Source organism: Sciurus vulgaris (assembly GCF_902686455.1).
Source record: "Sciurus vulgaris genome assembly, chromosome: 15".
In the NCBI taxonomy this organism is placed as follows: domain Eukaryota; kingdom Metazoa; phylum Chordata; class Mammalia; order Rodentia; family Sciuridae; genus Sciurus; species Sciurus vulgaris.
This window is the reverse complement of record NC_136476.1, coordinates 75365646-75385687: the sequence shown is the minus strand read 5'-3', so window position 1 is coordinate 75385687 and position 20042 is coordinate 75365646. Positions and strand designations below refer to the sequence as shown.

General features: G+C 42.7%; 1 protein-coding gene across 1 annotated transcript in view; it reads left to right on the top strand.

The window, feature by feature from the left end:
• Positions 1-20042, top strand: part of BRINP1 (BMP/retinoic acid inducible neural specific 1) — a 169935-nt gene that overhangs the window by 29694 nt on the left and 120199 nt on the right. The window contains exon 2 of the mRNA XM_079113410.1: positions 18613-18880. Coding sequence (XP_078969536.1) covers positions 18663-18880 — 218 coding nt within the window. The 5' untranslated portion in view covers positions 18613-18662. The remainder of the gene's footprint in view (positions 1-18612; positions 18881-20042) is intronic.

Sequence of the window (20042 nt, the reverse complement as noted above, 5' to 3'; positions counted from 1 at the left end):
AGGTAGAGAAGAGATTCTGCATCTGTGAAGACAGCAGTCAATCTCCCAGAGTGTTGAGATGGGGCTGACTGTGGTCATGGGATCGGCTTTGGAGAAAAACAGAAGTAGGTTAAGGAAGTAAGTCAAGTCTAGTTAAGGGAGAGGTTTGGGTTGCTACTCACTGTGTGTGGACTTGAGCTTGTCAGCCTGGGGTCACAAACGGGTGCACCTCTAGGCATGTTGATGAGTTGAATTTGACCTTCCTGGCACTTGGATGGGGAGGCTCATTTGTTAATGCTTAAAAATTTCCTACACAAATCTGAACTTCTCCCTGGCTTCTCATAAGGGACCTGATGCTCTGGCAGCATAGAGAACCTCCTTGCTTGTGGCCTGCTGTCCTTGTGGACCTGGACATGAGCCTGCCATTTGTGACTGGACTTCCTTTATAAGCTCTATACCTGGACACTTCTTCCCTCCTGTTTGCAGCTTGGCCTTCGTGGCTTTCAAGTCTGCATTCTGTTCAGCAGTAGTCCTGCCCTAAACATCGGTCATCATTGACATGACGGAATCAATGTTTGAGGCTGTTTATTCGTTCATCAAATCTTTATTGAGCATCTGTTTCCTGCAAGGCTTCAGAAAGGGAAGGATTGGATTTGGGAGGTGAATTGAGAGGCTGGTCTGGTCAGAGGAGAAGAGATAAAATCTACGTAGGGAAGAGCCACCCCCACTGAGAAGAGGCTATATCCTTCTCCCTTGGTCCCCTCAGTTATCCTTTTAAAAGAGAAAGCTGCTTCATCCATTCCCATAGAATGAGGTACCTGTCATTTTAGACTCTTTCACCTGGTTTCTTTTGTATTATAATAAAATGTTGATATACATTAGTGTATTCATCCAAGAGGGGTCCGTCCTTTTTTCCTTCTCATATTTTGTCTCCCTTTCTTTTTCTTTCTTGTCCTCTCAAATGAACACAACCCATCTGGTCCTCATTCCCCACAACTGCCCCCTGCATATGGACAGTGCTGAACCTCAGAGGGAAGTTGTGTGTCATCATGGAGCCAGGCTGGCTCAGAGAGCTGCCTTCTCAAATCAATACAGCTGCTTTGTCTCCATCTCTGCATTTGACTGGAGCACTCCTGTTTCTGTGCTCCCAGTGCAGTTTCCTCCCACCCCTGCAGCCCACCCTCTCCATCACTTCTCCAGTGCATTCCTCAAAGGCCTTCATCATGCCCATGCATTGCAGTATGATTGCTCTCAAAATAACCAGAAGCTGAATTTGGGAAGTTGACTTCACTGCAAATGGTCCTTTTGCTAAAACAAAGCAGAATAAAACCTTACCAAAAAAAAAAAAAAAAAAAAAAAAATCAATTTCTCTAGGAAGAGGAGAGGATTCTTGGAGTAGTAAAAATAGTTTACAGGAGGAGACACAAAATTGCAGTCTATACTCTTGATTTTCTGCCATTCTCTAGCAGTGGGACCTTGAGTAAGCATTGTTTCTTTTTATCTAAATTGAAGTAGATATATTTGAGTCTCTTCAAGGACCACTCAACCTAAAATATTTTCCTCCTTGAGCACACTGACATTTCTGGTGAAATTTCTTTTCAGTCTATACCTGACATTCATATGGGGATGACCATAAGATGTGCAACCGAAAGACTCTTACCCATGTATATCAGCTTTAGCTAGAACTATCTCTCTGGAGAGTAAGCAAGCTCAGGGAAACCTGAAAGAAGATATTCCTGACTGCATAAGATCATAGTGGATTGGAAAAGCTCTTTTCCTCCCCATGGATCATCACAAAGAAGATGAACAGCAGACCATAGAGTGTTAAGATTCTGTACTTCCTAAACCTGGTTTAGGAAGCCTGGTTTGAATGAACTTGGGTGGTTCCCCACCTTAGGAGAGTGTCATCAATAACCTCATAGAAAACAGAATTTAGGTACAAGAAACCAGTTACCTCATCTCTGATCACATGGCCTGGCACATGGAAGGTGTCCTTCTAGTACCTGCTGAGTGAATTGCTTATATTGGCAAAGTATCCGATAAGTACCTGTTGATTGAAAGTCGCTGGTATTTGGTCATGGGATGTCATAGCATGCCTGAGATAGAAGAAACTTAGAGATCATTTGAAACCTCTGTTTTATACCCAGGCAAACTTAGGTCTGTGGTTTGGACTAGACTCACTTGATGAATTAGGACCTGAACGCCCAGGCTTCATGACTCCCAGGAAAGGGTTTTTTTGATCAACTTTTTCTGCATCCAACAATGTAAATTGACTTGAGTGGCCTTAGGTCAACTATTTCCAGAGGCCCTTCTGGGGTTTGTGTAAATTTGGAGCAGGCTCAGCCGGTGCCTTCTCTCCTACTCTTGGGCTGGCACTTTCTGTTAGCCTCAGTCAAGAGAACATTATAATCCTTCTCCCTGCTCTTCGGCAGTGCACGGCCACCCCATCACTCACTCTAACAGACCCTGCTGAGCACCCACAGTATATCTGGAAGCCATTTTCTGTTTGGAAGTCAGTGGCGGTCAGCCAACATTTCAGTAATATTTGCTTTCCTAAGGCTTAGACAAATCAAATCCATTCACTTCCTCAGACTCGATCTCTCTTGTCTGGCACAATGTCCCGTCATCCAAGGCGAGCCAAGATTGAGCGTGGTTTTTCTCTCTCCTTCTCTTAAAATGTGCAAGTTTCTTTTTCTTTTCTTTTCTACTAGTATAGAATCATAGCCTGATATAAAGGTTAAACTTGAAAGAAACATAAAAAAACAACCAAGCAAGCAAGCAACCAACCAACCAAACAAAAATACACTGAAGTCAATCTTTCTGGATATATCAGTGCAGACACCAAGTTCCAGAGGTATCAGTGGCCCTGAGTCTTGTCTCTGGAGAGGTGGTAGGAACACAGCTGAAATTTGAGTAGCCTAATGTAGACACCTCACCTTGCCTCTCTGAAACTCAGCTTTCTCACCTGTGAAGTGAGGGCTCAGTTTCCTGTTGTGCTGGCCACACAGTGATGCTATGGAAAGCAGTTGGGGCCATGTGCCCCCTGGGTTCTAAGGTGCTAGATACACGTCCACCCCTGCTGTGTGACATTATGAGCCTTCTTCTTTGAGCAGGAACTTTCAGTATTTCAAAGTTGTGTTTATTCTATAATGAGCATTTGGGACATCCTGGCAAGGAAGCAGCTATGATATTTTGGGGCAAAGGATCTCTTTCAGGCGCCCTTCCATTCATCTAACTGCCTACTGTGTGACTGTCCCAGCAGGGAAGCGGCCATGTTCTCAGATGCATTTAGAGCAGTCTCTGTCAGGGAGTGTATGGGCTGGAAATAGACCAGGCGTTTCCTTTGGAGTTTCACAAAAATGGATCCTTTGGGTCAAAGGACCCTTAATCTGCAAAACACAAGCTGTTTGCCTGACTTGAGGCCTCGGCAGACTTCCTAGACTTGAAGGGGCTCTGGTATGGAAAATGGATTGTGTTTTGAAGATTAAGGGTCCTTTCATCCAAAAGATGCAATATATATATATTTTTTCTTTCCTCAAGCTCCCAGTGAAACACCTTGCTCCTTTATGGCTTAAAACCTGCAGGCTTCCTTTCTTATGCATAGATGGATTAGGCTGGATGACATATTCACAGCCTCTGAGCTGCAGAGAACCTCAGTGAATACTCAGTGTCCCCCCCCCCCCCCCCCCCCCCCCCGCCTTTAGGACTAGCCCTTTTCTCCTCCAAATGTGGGCCAATCATCCTCACCAATGCATTAAAATCATGTGCACGTGATTTAAGACTCCAGATTCTGGAACCTCACCTCTGGAATTTCTGATGAAGTCTGGAGAAGCTGGTGCATTTTCAAAGCAGACTGCTGGGGACCCACAAGCTGTTTTCCCGTAAAGTCTCTTGAGCACTAGAGACCTCAGCGAGTAGCTGACCATACAGTGCAAGTTGAGGGTCTGGGCTTTGGATAGACCTGGCATCAGATTTCAGCTCTGATTCTATGATCCACACATGGGGTTACTTTGACTACGTTACTTAACTTTACTACTCTCAGTTTCCATATCCCACAAAATGGGAATAATAATATTTCCTAGTGTGTCTATTAGCTGCCACCACAAACTTACTGTATAGCAACCTTTCTTTCAGCCCAGCCAGTTCAGTGCCTTTAACAACTAACACACATCATAGGTCATGCATCAGTGGGTCAGCTCGAGCAGCAGATCTCACCCAGTCTCACTGATCTAGGCTGACTGTCCCTGCTGTACAGTTCAGTGAGTGTGTAGGGGGACTGCTCTAAGGTTAGCCTGAGGCATGTTAAATGAACAGTCTGCTTCTCATGTCCTTCAGCCTCTTTCTGAAACATTAGACACATCCTTCTTCTGGCAGAGGCAGGAGTACAGAGGTTAAGTGGAAACCCACAAGGTCTCTTGAGGTACAGACTCAGAGCAAGCACACCATCACTCCTGTCTCATTCTAATGATCAGAAGACATAATGAGGAAACTCAAGGAAAGGGGAGTGGGCTCTGCCTGTTCAGTAGAAGGACTGCAAAACATATGACAGAGTCCCTGATTATAAGGAGGGGTGATGATTGGAGATCATTAAAGTAACCCATCATGACCATCCCATAGGGAAGGTCAATTAAGTCAAGTTTGTAAATACCTTGACACAGCTCCTCTCACTCACTAAGAGTAATATAATCATAAGTTATTTTAATCACTATCATTAGTGTGGCAAGGACTCAAAGATGGTGGCAAGAAGAATGAAATCCAGAGCTCCTGATTCCAGCAGGACAGATGCTCAGGGAGGTGCCTTTGCTTTCAAGGCATGACACAGATGGGTAGTTGGGCCCTTGGAAAGCAGATGGTGCAAGGCTTCTAAATTTTGGATTTGAAGAAAAATGAGAAAAATCCTCATTCTAGCTCATCACAACATATGACATGTCACCAGATGTGGTGGTACATGCCTGTAATCCTAGTGACTGGGGAGGCTAAGGCAGGAGGATAGTGAGTTTGAGGTCAGCCTGCTACTTAGAGAGACTCTGTCTCAGAAAAATAATTAAAAAGGCTGGGGATGTAGCTCAGTGGTAGAGTGTGACTGGGTTCAACACCCCATCAGTACAGCAAAAATTAATTAATTAAAAACTTAAAATTATACATATTTATGAGTGTGTGTGTATGTGCACGTGCGTGCATGAGCACACATCTCCCTCCAGAGTTGGGACAGTGTAATGTGCATAGCATTCACCTATAGTATTTACTAAACATTCAGGTCTCTATACCACGTTACTAGAAATGGTGATTCAGTTAAGTTAGGTGAAGTGTCCCAGAGGATGAACAGGTGTTAAGCTTCCCTGGTGTTCTGGACCGAGGTGGTCTGTGGGCTATTCTTTGTGAAACCTGAGTTAATGCCAAGTGGAGGGAAATAGCAAATTTCTGTATACTTACATTGATAGAACTGGGGATGCAGGGAAAAATGGTAGCTCTGCAATCTGTGGGGGCTCAGAGGAGGCCTGGAAAGAGACAGTGTCAATGGAAGAAGACAGATGTGGCCAAGGACCAAGGAACACTCATGGCAGCAGGGACACCCCAAACCAGAACCATAGGAACTCTCAGTCACCTAACATTACACTATAGCAGATTTCACACATATATGCCGATATGTGTTGAGAAATTTCTTGTATCTGTTTGGCTTATATTACTAAAATTATCTAAGTTAGTTAGCTTATATTACTAACGTTCATTAGCAGAGGCTGGGCAGTCTACTCTGTTTCCTTTGGCCTCAACATCTTGGAACAGGTCTTATTCTTGCCTTTCCTAGGCTCCTCCTTGCACAGGAGGGTGGCTGACAGCACTCCAGTCTTTCATCCTTTAGGTCCAGGTCTTTGTGGAGGCTGACTTTCTTGGTCTCAGGGGCCCCATCAGAGTCTTTTACACTTTACTTCTCCAAGTCAAGTCACCAACTGATTTCTGAAAACATCTTTTAAACTATAAGAATTTAAAGTGGGAATGAAATAGAGCTCCAAATCAAAATAAATGACTGTTAAAAAGGAGGAATGAACCCCTGAGAGGCAAATGTTAAGGCCCATTACCATTTTTGTATGCCAGTTTCCGTGCTAAACCTAAAGATGACAGAGATGAGCTAAAATGTGGACCCTGGTCTTAGGATGCTCATTACCATCCAGTGGCAAAAACAGAAATGTCAAGCATGGAATGAGGTAGAAGTACAATTAGAGGCATGGACAAGTTTCAACCAACTCCCAGGCATGGAAGTGTCCATTTTTACTAGTATTTGTTTCCATCAAGAAAGGCCTTCAAAAGAGAAGACACTGGACATGAATTTCCAAGGGAGAGTAAGAATCTGCTCTTTATTTGGCGATATGGAGGAATTTTTAGGAAATTTGTGAAAATATCATGGTCACTGTAAGATTTCAGAGTGCTGGAAGGAAGAGCATAAGGTGAGTGGAGGTGGTGGCAAGATGAGTGAGTCTGTGATGTAGGCAGGGTAGAAGTGGAATTCCTATTAAAGAATTTGGACTCTATCCTGCATGCAACAGAGTGGCAAGGACCAGAGTGATCAGGGAAAGGAAACAGGTCTGGTATAGCTAAAGGCAGAGAAGGAATATGGTTGATACTTCAAGGGCTTTCTCGGATCCTGAGGTTTATAGAAAGGGTAGGAAATACTGACACCTTCTTTAATATGTTTACTTACCTCACTGGTGAAACCTGGCTATATTCCTGTGTTGGAAATAATACCATCTGGGGCCTATTGTGAGAGGTTAGATCAAAATCCACTCTTCATCTCAGTAGAACATGATCAAAGTATCATTCACTGTGGATGGTACATATCCAAGAACAAGCCTATCTGGATTTGGAATCTGCTACTGCCTCACTTTAGGTGTGAAATCATCAGCAAATTTCTAAGCCTTCCTGGCTTCAGTTTCCTTGCCTATTAAATAGGACTAATGATCATCCTTTTTCAGATGCTTGTTTTGAGAACTAAGTGAGTTGTGCATGTTTTATTAAAACAGTTTACTGATGTTATCTCTCTGACTGTTAAGTTTCTCATCTCTGAAATGATAGTTATAAATCCCTCCACTGTATATGTTAAGTGTCATGTTGAGGTCAGATGGAAACCCAATCCTTTTGTAGCATGCAGTTTTGCTGGAATGCAAGGATGGTGTGAGGAGTGCCTGGAGGGCATGGAAAGAGGCAGAACACTCACAATCTCCATAGTAGATACATTTTTAAAATCTATGATTGCTGACTAAGGCATATTCAGTACCTGCTGCACATGTGTTCCTGACTTCTTTCTTGAATTTCATGCTTATCATGGGCAAGCATCAACCATAAGTGTTCTCTGAGTTCATCATTTAGCAGGGACTCTATAAAAGAATGAGGCCATTGCACAAGAACTAGCAGAACCCATAGATTTTACAGCTAAATAGACCCACCAGGAACATTTCAGGTTATTCATTAATTGCCTCCAGAATCATCAGGTCAAGGGACAGAGCTTTTGATGGGTAAATCTTGGAATTTAGATTCAATTGAAAACTTATACTTGTTCCACTTAATATTAGCACTAGATGAACCACAGGGAAGAACTCAGTTGTTAATTCAAAAGAATATTCTTGTTTCTTTATTGAGCAATTACTGAGTACTTATATAGTGCTAGTTTCCATCTTTGACATCACTTTCTGCTTCCAATCGCTTTGGTGTTCCTCTGTGGGGAAACCACTCTCTTCTGACACATCTTTGTATCCCATGCAACGTCCTGCTTACTAGTTTTCACATAATAGGTCAGTTCTCATGATTCCATGCTTTTGCTCACCCTGGTCCTGTGACCTGGAATGCTTTCTCTGAGGCACTTGTATTCTGTTTTCAAGTTGGTAAATCTCTACTTGAACCAGTAGAGACCAAATCAAATCTCAGCTCCCCTGAGAAGTCTTAAACTCATTCTGAGTTACTTTCTCTTCATTTTCTCAAACAACACTTGTTCAGGTATCTGATCAAACCCAATCAATTGTTCTGCAATTTGAGTTTTACAGGTTTATCTTCCTATGGCTTCCCAAAACCATACAAAATTTCTTATTCATTTTTGCTTACCCTGTAGCTGGTTGAAAATTTGACATCCCACCACAATTTCAAATAGATCTCATGTGACTCTTGCTACCAGTACTTTTCTGTCCCATATTTTTATTTTCTTCTTTAATTCTGGCTTTGACCTGTGTGTTTATGAATCTGTTAAAACCTCCTTATAAGGAAAAAAATTCTTCCAGTGACTATTGGCTTCCCTCTCTGGAAGGGAGAAAGGAGAGGTGTTGACCACCATTCTTCTGTGCTTTCCTTCTTAGCCAAGTACTGGGTACTCTGTCTCCATTCATTCATGTCCCATTCATGCTTTAGTCTCTTCAAAGGAATCTTCGGTTCTCATCGAGCTGTTGAAAACTGCCCACCTCTGTATTGTTAAGTACAATAGGCATTTTGAGACTTTATCTCATATCACTCTGCAGTTTTTGAAACTTGAGATCCTCTTCTTCTTAAACATTGCTGCGTCTCCTCACTTCCGTAGAGTTATCTTCTCAGTGTACTTCATGGGATGATTTCCCTCTTCATGTTGCCTAAATATGAGCATTGCTTATTGTTTGTCCCCATTACTCTGGACTAACATATGTACTCTGAATGATCTCACCCGCTCTGAGAATTCTCCACCACTCTTCCATAGTGATTAGCAAATCTCTACGCTAGTCTTGGCCTCTTTTTCATTTGACTCAAGGTTCTATTGCCGACTGGAAATCCTGCCAGTGTTCTGCAGACACCACAAACTCAACAATTCACAAGAATACTTGTGATCATTCACTCTGAACCCATCCGTTTTTCTTTATTGTTTATTACCATGAATGGCATATGAATCCAGTCACCAAGCCACAGGTACGAGTCATTGTAGACACCACTCACCGAGTCTCCAAATCCTGCTAATTTTGCCACTCAATATTTTTTACCTTCTCTCTGTCAAATATAAAATAGCTTGTTTATACCACATTTAACTTGATCTATAGTAGCCCCCTTTATTTTCTCCTTGTCCCTTCTTACATCTCTTCGTTCCCTTTGCAGATGGAGTAATCCATCTACATGCAAACCAGTGCAAAACCTGTTTCAAAGTCTTCTGTGGCTCTCTGTGATCCCATGGGGCTGATCCTAGCTCTTGGTTTACAGAATTCATTCATTCAATAAGTATTGAATTAGTGTCTGCCATATAATTGGTTCCAGATATTGGACATAGAAGGAGAAAAATGAATCTCTGTGTTCAAGAAAGTATTATGTAGAGATAGGATTATAAAACAAGCATCCCCATTTAGCTCTTCCTTTATTGTTTGTCAATATGTGCTTAAAAATTTTCATTGTAGGAACTGTGAAGTGTTTGTAAGTCCTATATTCAAACCATACTCCTTCATTTTTTTCTTATGTTCTCTGGCCTGGGAATCAGGGTCCACTTTTCTAATATACCACTTTGCCTCCTAAGACCTCACTTGAATGCCATCTCCAAGAAGCACTGACAGAGACCCTGTTTTGAGGCTTCATGCTTCCCAGCTCTCTGGATATACTCTGTCTTTGCCCTGCAATTACATTATATTGATGTCACCTATTTTTGTATCTATTTTGTACCCTAGACTTTGAGAGCCAATTAAAATAGTATGGACTCCATAGATAATTGTTGAATTTTACCAAACTGGCCCAGAACAAACACTGCAAAATGTTTATTTCACTCTCCCTTTGAAGGATTTCCTGCAGAGACTGCTGATAATCTGGGGAGAAAATTTAAAAGGCAGAAATTTAGGTCTTCACATTTCTAAAAGTGGCTCAAATGAAATATTTATGAAGAAAAAGATGCTACATATAACTTATGCTTATATTGTTAATTTTAAAAGTAATACATGAGATCACAAAATTAAGTACTCTTCATATTTCCATTTTTGTTCAGGTTTCCATGACCTTTTCTACATTTGACATATCCAGAAATTTCACACCTCCATTGGCTTATCATTCTCTTTATTAGCATCTTTATAGTAGATGTGTGACAATTTGTGATTGTTAAGGGAAGCGAACCACAGGTAGGAATGCTGTGCTTTTGTTGCTTAGCATTCAGATTCCTGAGTCATAGACTTAAGTTGAAGTTATATTCTACCGGTTATAGATAATGTGACATTGGAAAAATAACTAGATTTGAAAAGAGAGCCTCAGTTTTATCATCTGTAAAAGAGAAATGATGCTATTTATCTCATAGGATTGTTCTGTGGATTTAATAGCACGGGGCATAAGAAGATCCAGGTACAGTATCCAGCAAGTATCTGTGCTCCATAGTCTTTCAACCTTACTAAGGCATGTAAGATACCATGAGACCTGAATCATCTATTACTAAGATGGGAAATAGGGATTGGCATGGCAGGGACAGGGAACATAAGCAAAAGCACTGAGTCATGAATGTTTCTAGCCTGTTCCATCAGTGCAGTTGCAGAGAATCTGGAGAACAGGGTGGGCTGGGGATGGGTTGTAGAAGACCAGGAGTAGGAAGAGGATGTCTCTCTGCTGAATACAAGAGTAAGGGATAAGGCAATCAGAGGGGATGACTGGGTGTGTTTAGAAAGGGGAGTACTGTAGCACATCTGTATTTAGAAAGATGACTGGCTACAGGTGGAGAGAGAGAGATGGAGCTGATAGGTCAATGCAAAGATGGTTGTGATAGCCCCCGTGATAGTCATTTTCCAAAAAAGGACACACATCAAGAGGAGATGGACGGGATAATTCATGACTGCAAAACAAGAAAACTACAGGCAGAGATGAGGTGTTTGTTACATAGTGTATTAGTGTCCCAAGTCATAGAACTGAGAATTGGCTTAGGTTGACATTTAAAGAGACATTTCTATTAGAAAAGAGGTGTTTCTAGGGTAAAATGTGTAATTGGAAAGAAGGATATGTGTAGGATCAGTCTGAGGTTTGCAGAGATTATAGGAGAAGGAAATTACTGGAAAGAATTAAGGGACAGAGATAACTATGAAAACAAAGTAAACTGGCAGGTTGTGGAGACGGTGACGATGTTGATGGAGTGGAGGGGGGAGTTAGGGTCAGTCCCAGGCTTCTCACAGGTCTGCTGTGGGAGAACCTCTGCATAGGAATACTTGGAGAAGACAAAGTTGGAAGGGTGATCACGGGTTTAGTTTGGGTTGTTTCGAGTTCAAGAAGTCTGCGGGATTTCCTAGAGATGATGTGGTTCAGAATTATAATATGAAATATACAAATTATAATGAATTCTTATTCCAGTTGTCTTAACCATTTGTAAAAGTTTTTGTCTGTATATCTTCTTATGTGTGAGGGTCTGTAAGTCATTTACACATATTTCCTTCACTAGCTAATGTCAGTTCCCCAATGCTCAGTATCCACTTAGAGCAAGGGTCAGCTTTAGTAACAGTAAGTGTGAATCTGTATTTTAAGTAGGTGTCATGATCATCTCGAATCATTCCGACCAGCACGTGTTAAGTCTGATTAGACCTGACTCTTTTGATTTAGCATTGCAGTGGGGCTGGTCCTCTGCTATTCTCTTGCTCATGTTGCCTTGAATTAGTATCATTATTATCAATTCATAGCTTTGTTGGCAGAGATCTTTGTAAATTCAATTTTATTTATTTATTTGGTACTAGAGATTTAACCCAGGGGTATTCTACCACCGAGCTAGATCACCACACCTTTTTGTTAATTAATTAATTAATTTTGAGAGGGGTGTCTCCCTAAGTTCCTGAGGCTAAAATCCAATGCCATCTTCCTGTATTAGCCTCTGGAATGGCTGGGATTATAGGCATATGCCACCAACCCTGACTGGCAGGGATCTTTTAAAGGCACTTTAAAGTCACTTGCCTAGTTTGTGAGAGCCAGTTTAGTTAAGATCAGATCCTGAATTGCATGTCACTGGGCACAGGCAAACACCAAAGCATCTAGCTCCCTGGATGTGAAGGAAAGATGGAGCCCAGCCTCTGCTTACCGAGGGTTCCCTCTCTGCACTGCAGTGCCATTGATGACTTGGGTCTGTCTGATATTTGAGCTGAGTCTTAGACCTAGCTAATAAACCAGTACACTAGGTATTCTAATACATTTTTTCTTGCCTTATATGCCTTGATGAGTAATTATAATTGAATTAATTGTGTTTTTACACTGAGTTGGACTGTGAGTAAGTGTTTTTATGTGAAATCTTTACTTTGGTTTAATAGGATTCATGGAGTAAGACTGGAAAACAAAAATAAAACTAAAATCCATTCGATTCTTGTCTCCCACTACTTAAACCTCTTGGATCAGTTTCTCCTGATATTCGGATGAAAGTTAAGGCAAAGCCATAATTTTTTAAGGTCACTTTCAAAATTATTTCTGGTCACCTCTATTTCCCATATAGCTGTTAATGTCCAATTGAGTATATGATGGCAAATAAATCATTTGAAGTGGAAACTTCACTTTCTCAAGAGTGTCCTCTTTCTCCACCTTATGGGGTTACCGCATCTCTTCCATCTTGCTAAATCTAGATCTCTGACTTTGGGGTTTGGTGGAGACAGAGAGGCAGGGAGGTGGAGAGGCGCTTCCTGGATTAACCCTTTTGGCAGAGGCATCAGTACCCTGCAGCTTTGGCACGTGTTTAGTGCCAACCTTTTCTTACCTGCAGCGTTTTTTGAGTTATTTTTGAACACTTCTTCCAGAGACCTCTGACTAGTGATTGCTTTGACATAGGTAAATACATCTCTTTTCAGCTACTTACCTACTTCTCAAGCCTTGGTCCCTTGGTAAATTGCAGGACAACTTTGAGTTCCTTTTACTAGATCCCCGTTTTCCCCTGGGTTGGGACTGTGGGCTGCCTGGCCTGGCTTTCTCCTGAAATTGTTCCATGGTGAGAGGAGGCACATTCCTTTCACCCAGGAGTTAGGCAGTTACTCCCCAAATTGTACTGCCTGCCCTGCTTCCAGGTTGTAGCCTGCCTCTCTTAGGTTTCTCTTCTTAGCATTCTTTTTTAGAGTTTTATAGTGTAAGTTAGGCAACCATCTGCCTTGCTTTCCCAAGCTGCAGAGAACAGTACTGTTCTGTTGGAGTGGTCTCATGGAAACTTGAGGTGGGAGACTTCAACCCCTTCCCCACATCCCGAGGAGTCTAGTGGGTGCTAGGGATCGCTTATCACTGTCATATTCCACTCAAATGCCATTTCTGACTCCAAGGCCTTACCTTTTCATGCTATAATATGGGTGTTAAGAATTCACCAAAGTGCATTTGGGCTGTTTGTGTTGTAAGTCTTACTTGATGGTCACATAGCTCTCTTTGGAATAAGCTGAAACCCAACTTTTAAGCTCTATTAATCCTTACTTGAATCCCAGCAGTGCTCATTCTCCTGTTATTGCCCACATTTTACAGATAAGAAAACTGAGGCATGGGAGGGTTGGTTATCCACATGCCCAAGTTCTCTTAGGTGGGTAGGTCTGCTTCCTGGTCTTATCTGGAGATCCAGATTTGGAAGTGGAGGCCTAGGCAAGACCATCTGATCGGCTCAAGTTGAGTAGGCAGGTGCTGTGGGCTGCCCTGAGGTGTAGTATCAGTCCAGTTCCTCAGGGACCCTGGGAAGGGGAGGCAAGAGCCATTCTTTTCTGCCTTCTGGCCCAGAATGTGGGCTGTGGCCAGAATCCATGCAGAAAGCTCCAGAGGGTGAGCTTGGTACAGGCTGCTGGAAGGCTGTTTCCCTCATCTCTTTCTCCTGAGTGTGTGCCTTGGGTGTAAATAATTTACAATGGCAACAATTAGAAATGTGCTGTGTGTGGGATGAACCCAGTTCCCTCAGTGACACTGCAGGCTTATATATAGCACAGTCCAGCCAAGTGCCTCACGTGCTCTCCCTGCTACAGCCTGTGACAGGGGCTCTGTGGACCAGGGCACTGCACAGCAGCAGGCCTGTGACTCACCCAAGGGCACAGGGGGTCAAGGGCAGTACTTGGAATAGAACTAGCCATGTGTTCCCGGGCTCTGAACTCAAGTGGCAGAAAATTCCCTTTGTGAATCTTTTGGAAGAACAACAGCTTCAAATGCATGGTGGAAAATAGTCAGTGTTTTTCTACTACGTGCAGAGTAGGAATGTGGCCCTAGAATGCAGGGGTTTTTATTTATAATGTACTTAGTGTTTGTGTATTGATTTTTAGAAGCAGAAAACAAGTGACTAGTGTTTCAGGAAAGAAAAAAAAAATTAGGGGAGGCTTGGGTTTTGCATTGCTGATAGAAATGTAAAGACAGATGAGTGACCTTCCTGAGCAGGGTCATGGAGCACAAACGTTCATCACAGTCCTCCAGTGCCCAAGATAAAAGGAAGAGGAGGAGCCACATGAGTCATTTTAAAGTTTCTAGCAACCACATGAAAATAATGAAAAAAAACAGATGAACAAAATTCATTTTAATATCTTTTATCTAATTCAGTACATCCAAACTCATATTTCAGCATGCAATCGATATAAACATTAGGGAGACATTTTACTTTGTGCTAGTCCCACTGAGTCTCTGAAATCCTGTGGATGTGTATTTTGTACTTAGAGCACATCACCCTTTGTACTGGCCACGGTTAACATGCTGCTTCGCCATAGTTTGGAACAACACAGCTTCCAGTGCTAACTGCCATTTGCTTGCTTCGTGGCATTGAGACAGTTTCTGAACCTCAGTTTCCCCTTTCCTCCAAGTGTAAAATGGAAACTGTAACAACTTCCTCTCATGTGATTGTCAGAAGGGAACATAAGCAACCAGTGCAATCCCTGTTGCATAGTAAATGCTCATTTAATGCATAATTCCTTCCTTAAAATGACTTTCATGGCACCTGAACTCCCCATGGGAATCTGGAATGCATCCTGGCCTCTGACTGTACCTGAACCTGACCCGACCCTGATCTTTTCCCTTCCTTCCACTGACATTTCTTTGTCCCTGAGGTAACTGCATCATTCATTCCTTCACCTCAGAAGTCCCTTTGTCAGAGATGCCTTTCCTGAGCACTCTGTATAGAAAACCATACTCTTTCTCAGCCCCTCTGACATGCTCTGATTGTCTTGAGCATACTCCTTACCACCGCTCTCCCCAATGGAAAATCGTCTCCTCCCAGAGCTGTGTTGAAAACAATTTCTCTGGCCTCCATTCCTCTGTTGGGCTTTATTCCTTTGTTGTAGTATTTATGGAGCACATTTTATATTAGCCCTCATGCATGGGTGTGGCTTCCCCAGGGACAAGACCTAATTTCACCAGGAGATTGGGGTGGAAAATCCAGTCACTATGGTACAGATTTTTTAATGAGATACAGGTCAAAATCTTGCATCGAACGCTGAGGAGTTGTGAGCTTAGGAACAGCTTTACCCACCTTGTGAAACACACTTATTAACATCTACTCCTCACTGGATGCTTTGGCTACTACTAAGGAAAGAGACCATTTTAAAGCCAAGCACACACAACATCAGTCATGTGACTCTTATATTATCCCAAGTTTTCATCACATTGAGTGCTCAGCATGGTCTTGTTTATAGAATAGGGGACACGGTGCCTACCGTTGCATCTCATATAAAAGCATTTAGGTAAAAGCCTACTAGTCTTTGTTCTAGTTCAACAAAATATACCTTTTTATTAAAATGTTCTTTGTAGAAAGCTTCCTTTTTATTTTCAGTGCTCTGTGGATCACTGTGGCTTTCTGAGTCAATGGAGGGAGGCTCTGACTTCTTCCACATAATACCCATCTCTACCTGCTAAGATGCAGATGCATCACAGACTCTCCAGATGAACCAGACGTGCCTTGTACTCCTACCACCCTGCCAACATTAGGTGGCAGAATGAGAGTCCTTAACCAGCAACTACAAGACAGGTGTCCCCATCCACCGCTCGGGCCATGGTGTGTAAAAAGGAATTGGATCAGATCAGTTTCTCAACTTTATATGACTGACATGTTGGATCCAGAGTTCTTTGTTGCAGGGGGCTGTCCTGAACATTGCAAGATGTTTGGCAGCATCCCTAGCCTACACTCACCTGAAGTCAGTGGCATCCTCTTAGTTGTGACAATCAAAGCTGTCCCTGGGGGACAAAATGGCCCCTGCTTTGAAAGCACAGGGTTGGGGCTTTGAAATCTTAGCTAAGTCTGGGACTATGGGCTGAAGCTTCACTCTTTATGTGCAAACATGTGCACAAACACACATGGACACACACACCCATCCCCCCACACCACCGTTCCAGGCACGACCTGGTTCCTGTGCCACTTTGACAGCTGCAGCGTTCTCCATCCGGTTTGCTCGCTTCTCCCCAAGCTCCCACCCACACCGCTCACAACAGAAGCCCTGGCGAGGGCTCTGGGGGTGACATGCTGCGATTTCAGCGCACTGTAGCTCACCACAGGGAGCTCTGAACAGTCGCCTCCGCCCCTGCTTGCCACTCCGGTGGGCTGTGGCAGACAGTCTTGGCAGCTGTGGCTGTTACAGTTCTGAGCTCAACATGGAAGGCTTTGTTTTAGGCTCTGAACAAAACTTGAGGCCACAGCTTTTTCCAGCCCACTCCTCTGCACACGTGCTTCTCTCCTCTGCCTTGACAGCTGGGGCTTGCTGCGACAAGTAGATTTTTGTAGCAACTCATGATAAAATGCTGCATTTGTGCAATACAGGGAAATATTCAGTTGAGCAGGAAATCTCCATCGTTCTCTTTTTGATTTTTTTTTCTTTGTTCAGCTTTACTTTCCTCCCATAGTCAGCTGAAAGAGTAAATAAATAAGGTCTGCTGTTTAATCGTGTGTGTAGATGGTTCTGCAGTTGACAAAATGTTTGTGTCCTCATTATAATTTTACGTGGTAGTCATAAACATCCAAGATGGAGAGGGGGACGTGACTGTTCCCAGCAATGTGGTTAGTCAAGAGTAGAAACAGTTTTCAAAGGTTCTTGCTAGTTAAAAGCTCACAGCCCAATGAATCAGACATGGAGACAAAGAAGTATCATATGAGATAATAAGTGCTGATGTACAGTTATAGGAAATGAGCAACTAGAGCTGGGTTTAAGGAATAACACTTTTAAAAGAAATTGAAAAAAAAGAAATGACCATGGAAAATACAACCTTAAGTGACTACTGAAGGACTTGGCCGAACTATGGAGCAATGTGACCCCAAACACTCCCAGGCAGAGAATAGACTGATAGACTGATCAACATCAGAACCAGCCTTCATCATCATCCTTATCCTCCTTACCATTCATCTGGTTTTTTTTTTTTTTTTGGTACTGGGAATCGAATCCAGAGGCACTCAACCACTGAGCCACATCCCCCAACCCCATCCCTCTTTTGTATTTTATTTAGAGACAGGGTGTCACTGAGCTGCTTAGGGTCTCGCTAAGTTGCTGAGGCTGGGTTTGAACTCACAATCTTCTTGCCTCAGCCTCTGGAGCCGCTGGGATCTCAGGTATGTGCCACCATGCCCAGCTCCTGCTGTTTGTTTGAGAAATTATTATATGCCAGGGTCTGGAGGGGACACTTTACATAAATTATGTCATTTAATTGTTATATTAGTCCTGGGTGTAGGTGTTATTGTTAGCCACATTTTACAGCTGAGGAAAGTAAGATTCAGAGATGTTAACTTGTCTGAAACAGTCTTGCCAATAGTTGGTGCAACCTAGATGCAAGGCCTTTCGATTTGGATTTGGAAAAGCTCTCTTTGAATAAGCAGAATGAGGGGCACAAACAGAGCAGTGTTAAGCTAGTGAGGAGACTAAGGAATGAGAAGATAAAAATAAGACTGGTAAGTTTTCCAAAGGCTAGGCATGACCTTGTGATTTCTGTGATTCCCATGAGAAACCTCCACCTAAGCTCTTTCTTGGACTCCATCTTTTCTCCAACATAGCACCACTGTGCCCGATACCAACCAGTAAAACTGGTGTGCAAGACCCCACTTAATACTCACCCTTAATACTCACCCTTAATACTCATGCCTTCTGAATGCTGGGAACAGTGAAGCTCAGTGGCATCATGAATTCTCTGATCCCAAGTTTCCTTGGAGTTTGGGAGACACTGCAGTGAGCTTCCTAGAAGCTCTGCCAGCAAGTTCTATGAACTCATCTCTGAGGTATCCAGCCCAGACAGGCATGAGGATAATCCACTGTGAGATTTTGTACATACATCTGTGCATACATGTCTGTGTAAGAGGAGAGGAGAATGGAACTCTTGGTAGGTTGTGAAGATGGCAGGTGGGGCAGACACTCAGTTTCTGTCTCGGGGTCTCTAACTGGCCCTAGGAGATACTGATCATGGATTAATTCATTTCACTCACTTTTTCAACATATCCTCAGTGTGACAAATGAAGACAGTGCATCCCTAAGAGACTAAGCAGTTTACCAGTGTTCATTCAACCTGTGAACAGCAAAGCAAAAATGGGAGCCCAGATTTCCACAGATTCTATGCTTTTAGCCCCAAACTGTACTGTGTGAACTTTAATGCATTCTGTTAATGTAAGGTATTACTGGGAAGATGTGTTAACTTTTTTTTTCTTTTCCATTGTCTTCCTCCCCCCTCCTCTCTTTTTCCTTGCCTCCTCCTTTTCTTTCTCCTTTCTTTCTCCCCTTTTGATTTTGTTCTCTACAGGACTCCAGAGAATGGAGCAAGAATGAGAGGAAAAAGGCCGGCAGAAAAGCATGAACTGGAGGTTTGTTGAGCTCCTCTACTTCCTGTTTGTATGCGGCCGTATCTCAGTGCAGCCCTCCCACCAGGAACCAGCTGGGACAGACCAACATGTCTCCAAGGAATTTGATTGGCTTATTTCAGACAGGGGGCCTTTCCACCACTCCAGGAGCTACCTATCCTTTGTGGAAAGACACCGACAAGGATTTACAACCAGATATAAAATATACAGGTATGATCAAGGCTGAGATAGCCCTTGCCTTTCCTTCCTGTTGCACTTCCTGAGCTCAGGCCCTGACACACCCTTGCTGTTGGAAAAGTGTCTGAGTCAAGAGATTGTGCCCCTTCTGCCGGCTGTTTTTCACCTGGCAAAGTGAAAAAAGAAGAAAAAAAAAAAAAAAAAACAGCAACAAGGAGAAGATCAAAAGATTAAAAAACTAATATTTTTTGAGTACTTGTGTGCTGGGGACAGTGCTTAATACTACTCATTATTTCATTTAAATCTTCTGATAGTCATTTAATGTAGATTTTGCTAGTTTTTTCCATTTTGCATTTTATGTAACTGAACCTCACATTATTTAACCTCACCAAGGTTAAATAATGTGTCTAAAGCCAGAGGGTCAATAGGTGGTAGGAATGGAATTCAAACTCTAGTTCTGTCTGCATCCATAGTCCTTGTAATAATCATCAACCACATGAGGCATAGGTGGCATTGTTTTGTAAATGCTGCTAGAGAATCTAAGAGCCTACTCAAATATAATTGTGCATTTAGAAAAAAAGTGGACACTCAGTGAACAAACCTTTGCTTCAGCAGGTCTGAACTGGTTCTTGGCTTATTGTAATCCTACTCAAGGACTTAGCTCTTTACAAGAGAGAAAAGGTTTTCTCTACCCTCTGAAGGGTCAGTAAGTGAGCAAGCTATATGGAAAGTTGATAGTAGATAGATTAAGAGGAGGAAATCTGTTTAAATTTTGTGCATCCATACATGGGAGCCCTATAAAATAGGAGACGTGAAGGAGGGCCATATGACTGACATCTGTATAGTATCCTGAGAAGTAGGGGGCTGAGGTTTCTAAGGGGTGGTGGCCAAGAAAGTTATGAGAGGGTGAGGGGAAGAAATGATGGAGAACATCGTTGTCTGGTTGTACAGATAAAGTCTCTCTGGTAATGAAAGTCATCTCTCAGAGCAGCTCATTAGAACAAGAAGTGATAGCTTATGATAAAATCTGTCTGGGCCTGTGTCTCCTCTCCAGGGAGTTCTTCTCCCTGGTTGATGAGATTCCTGGGGATGGGATTCATGACCACTGGATTCTGTTTGGGAGGATGTATCTGTAGGAGCTTACGGAACTTCACTGAAAGCCCCACCCATGCTTTGGGGGTGAAAGAGAGACCAG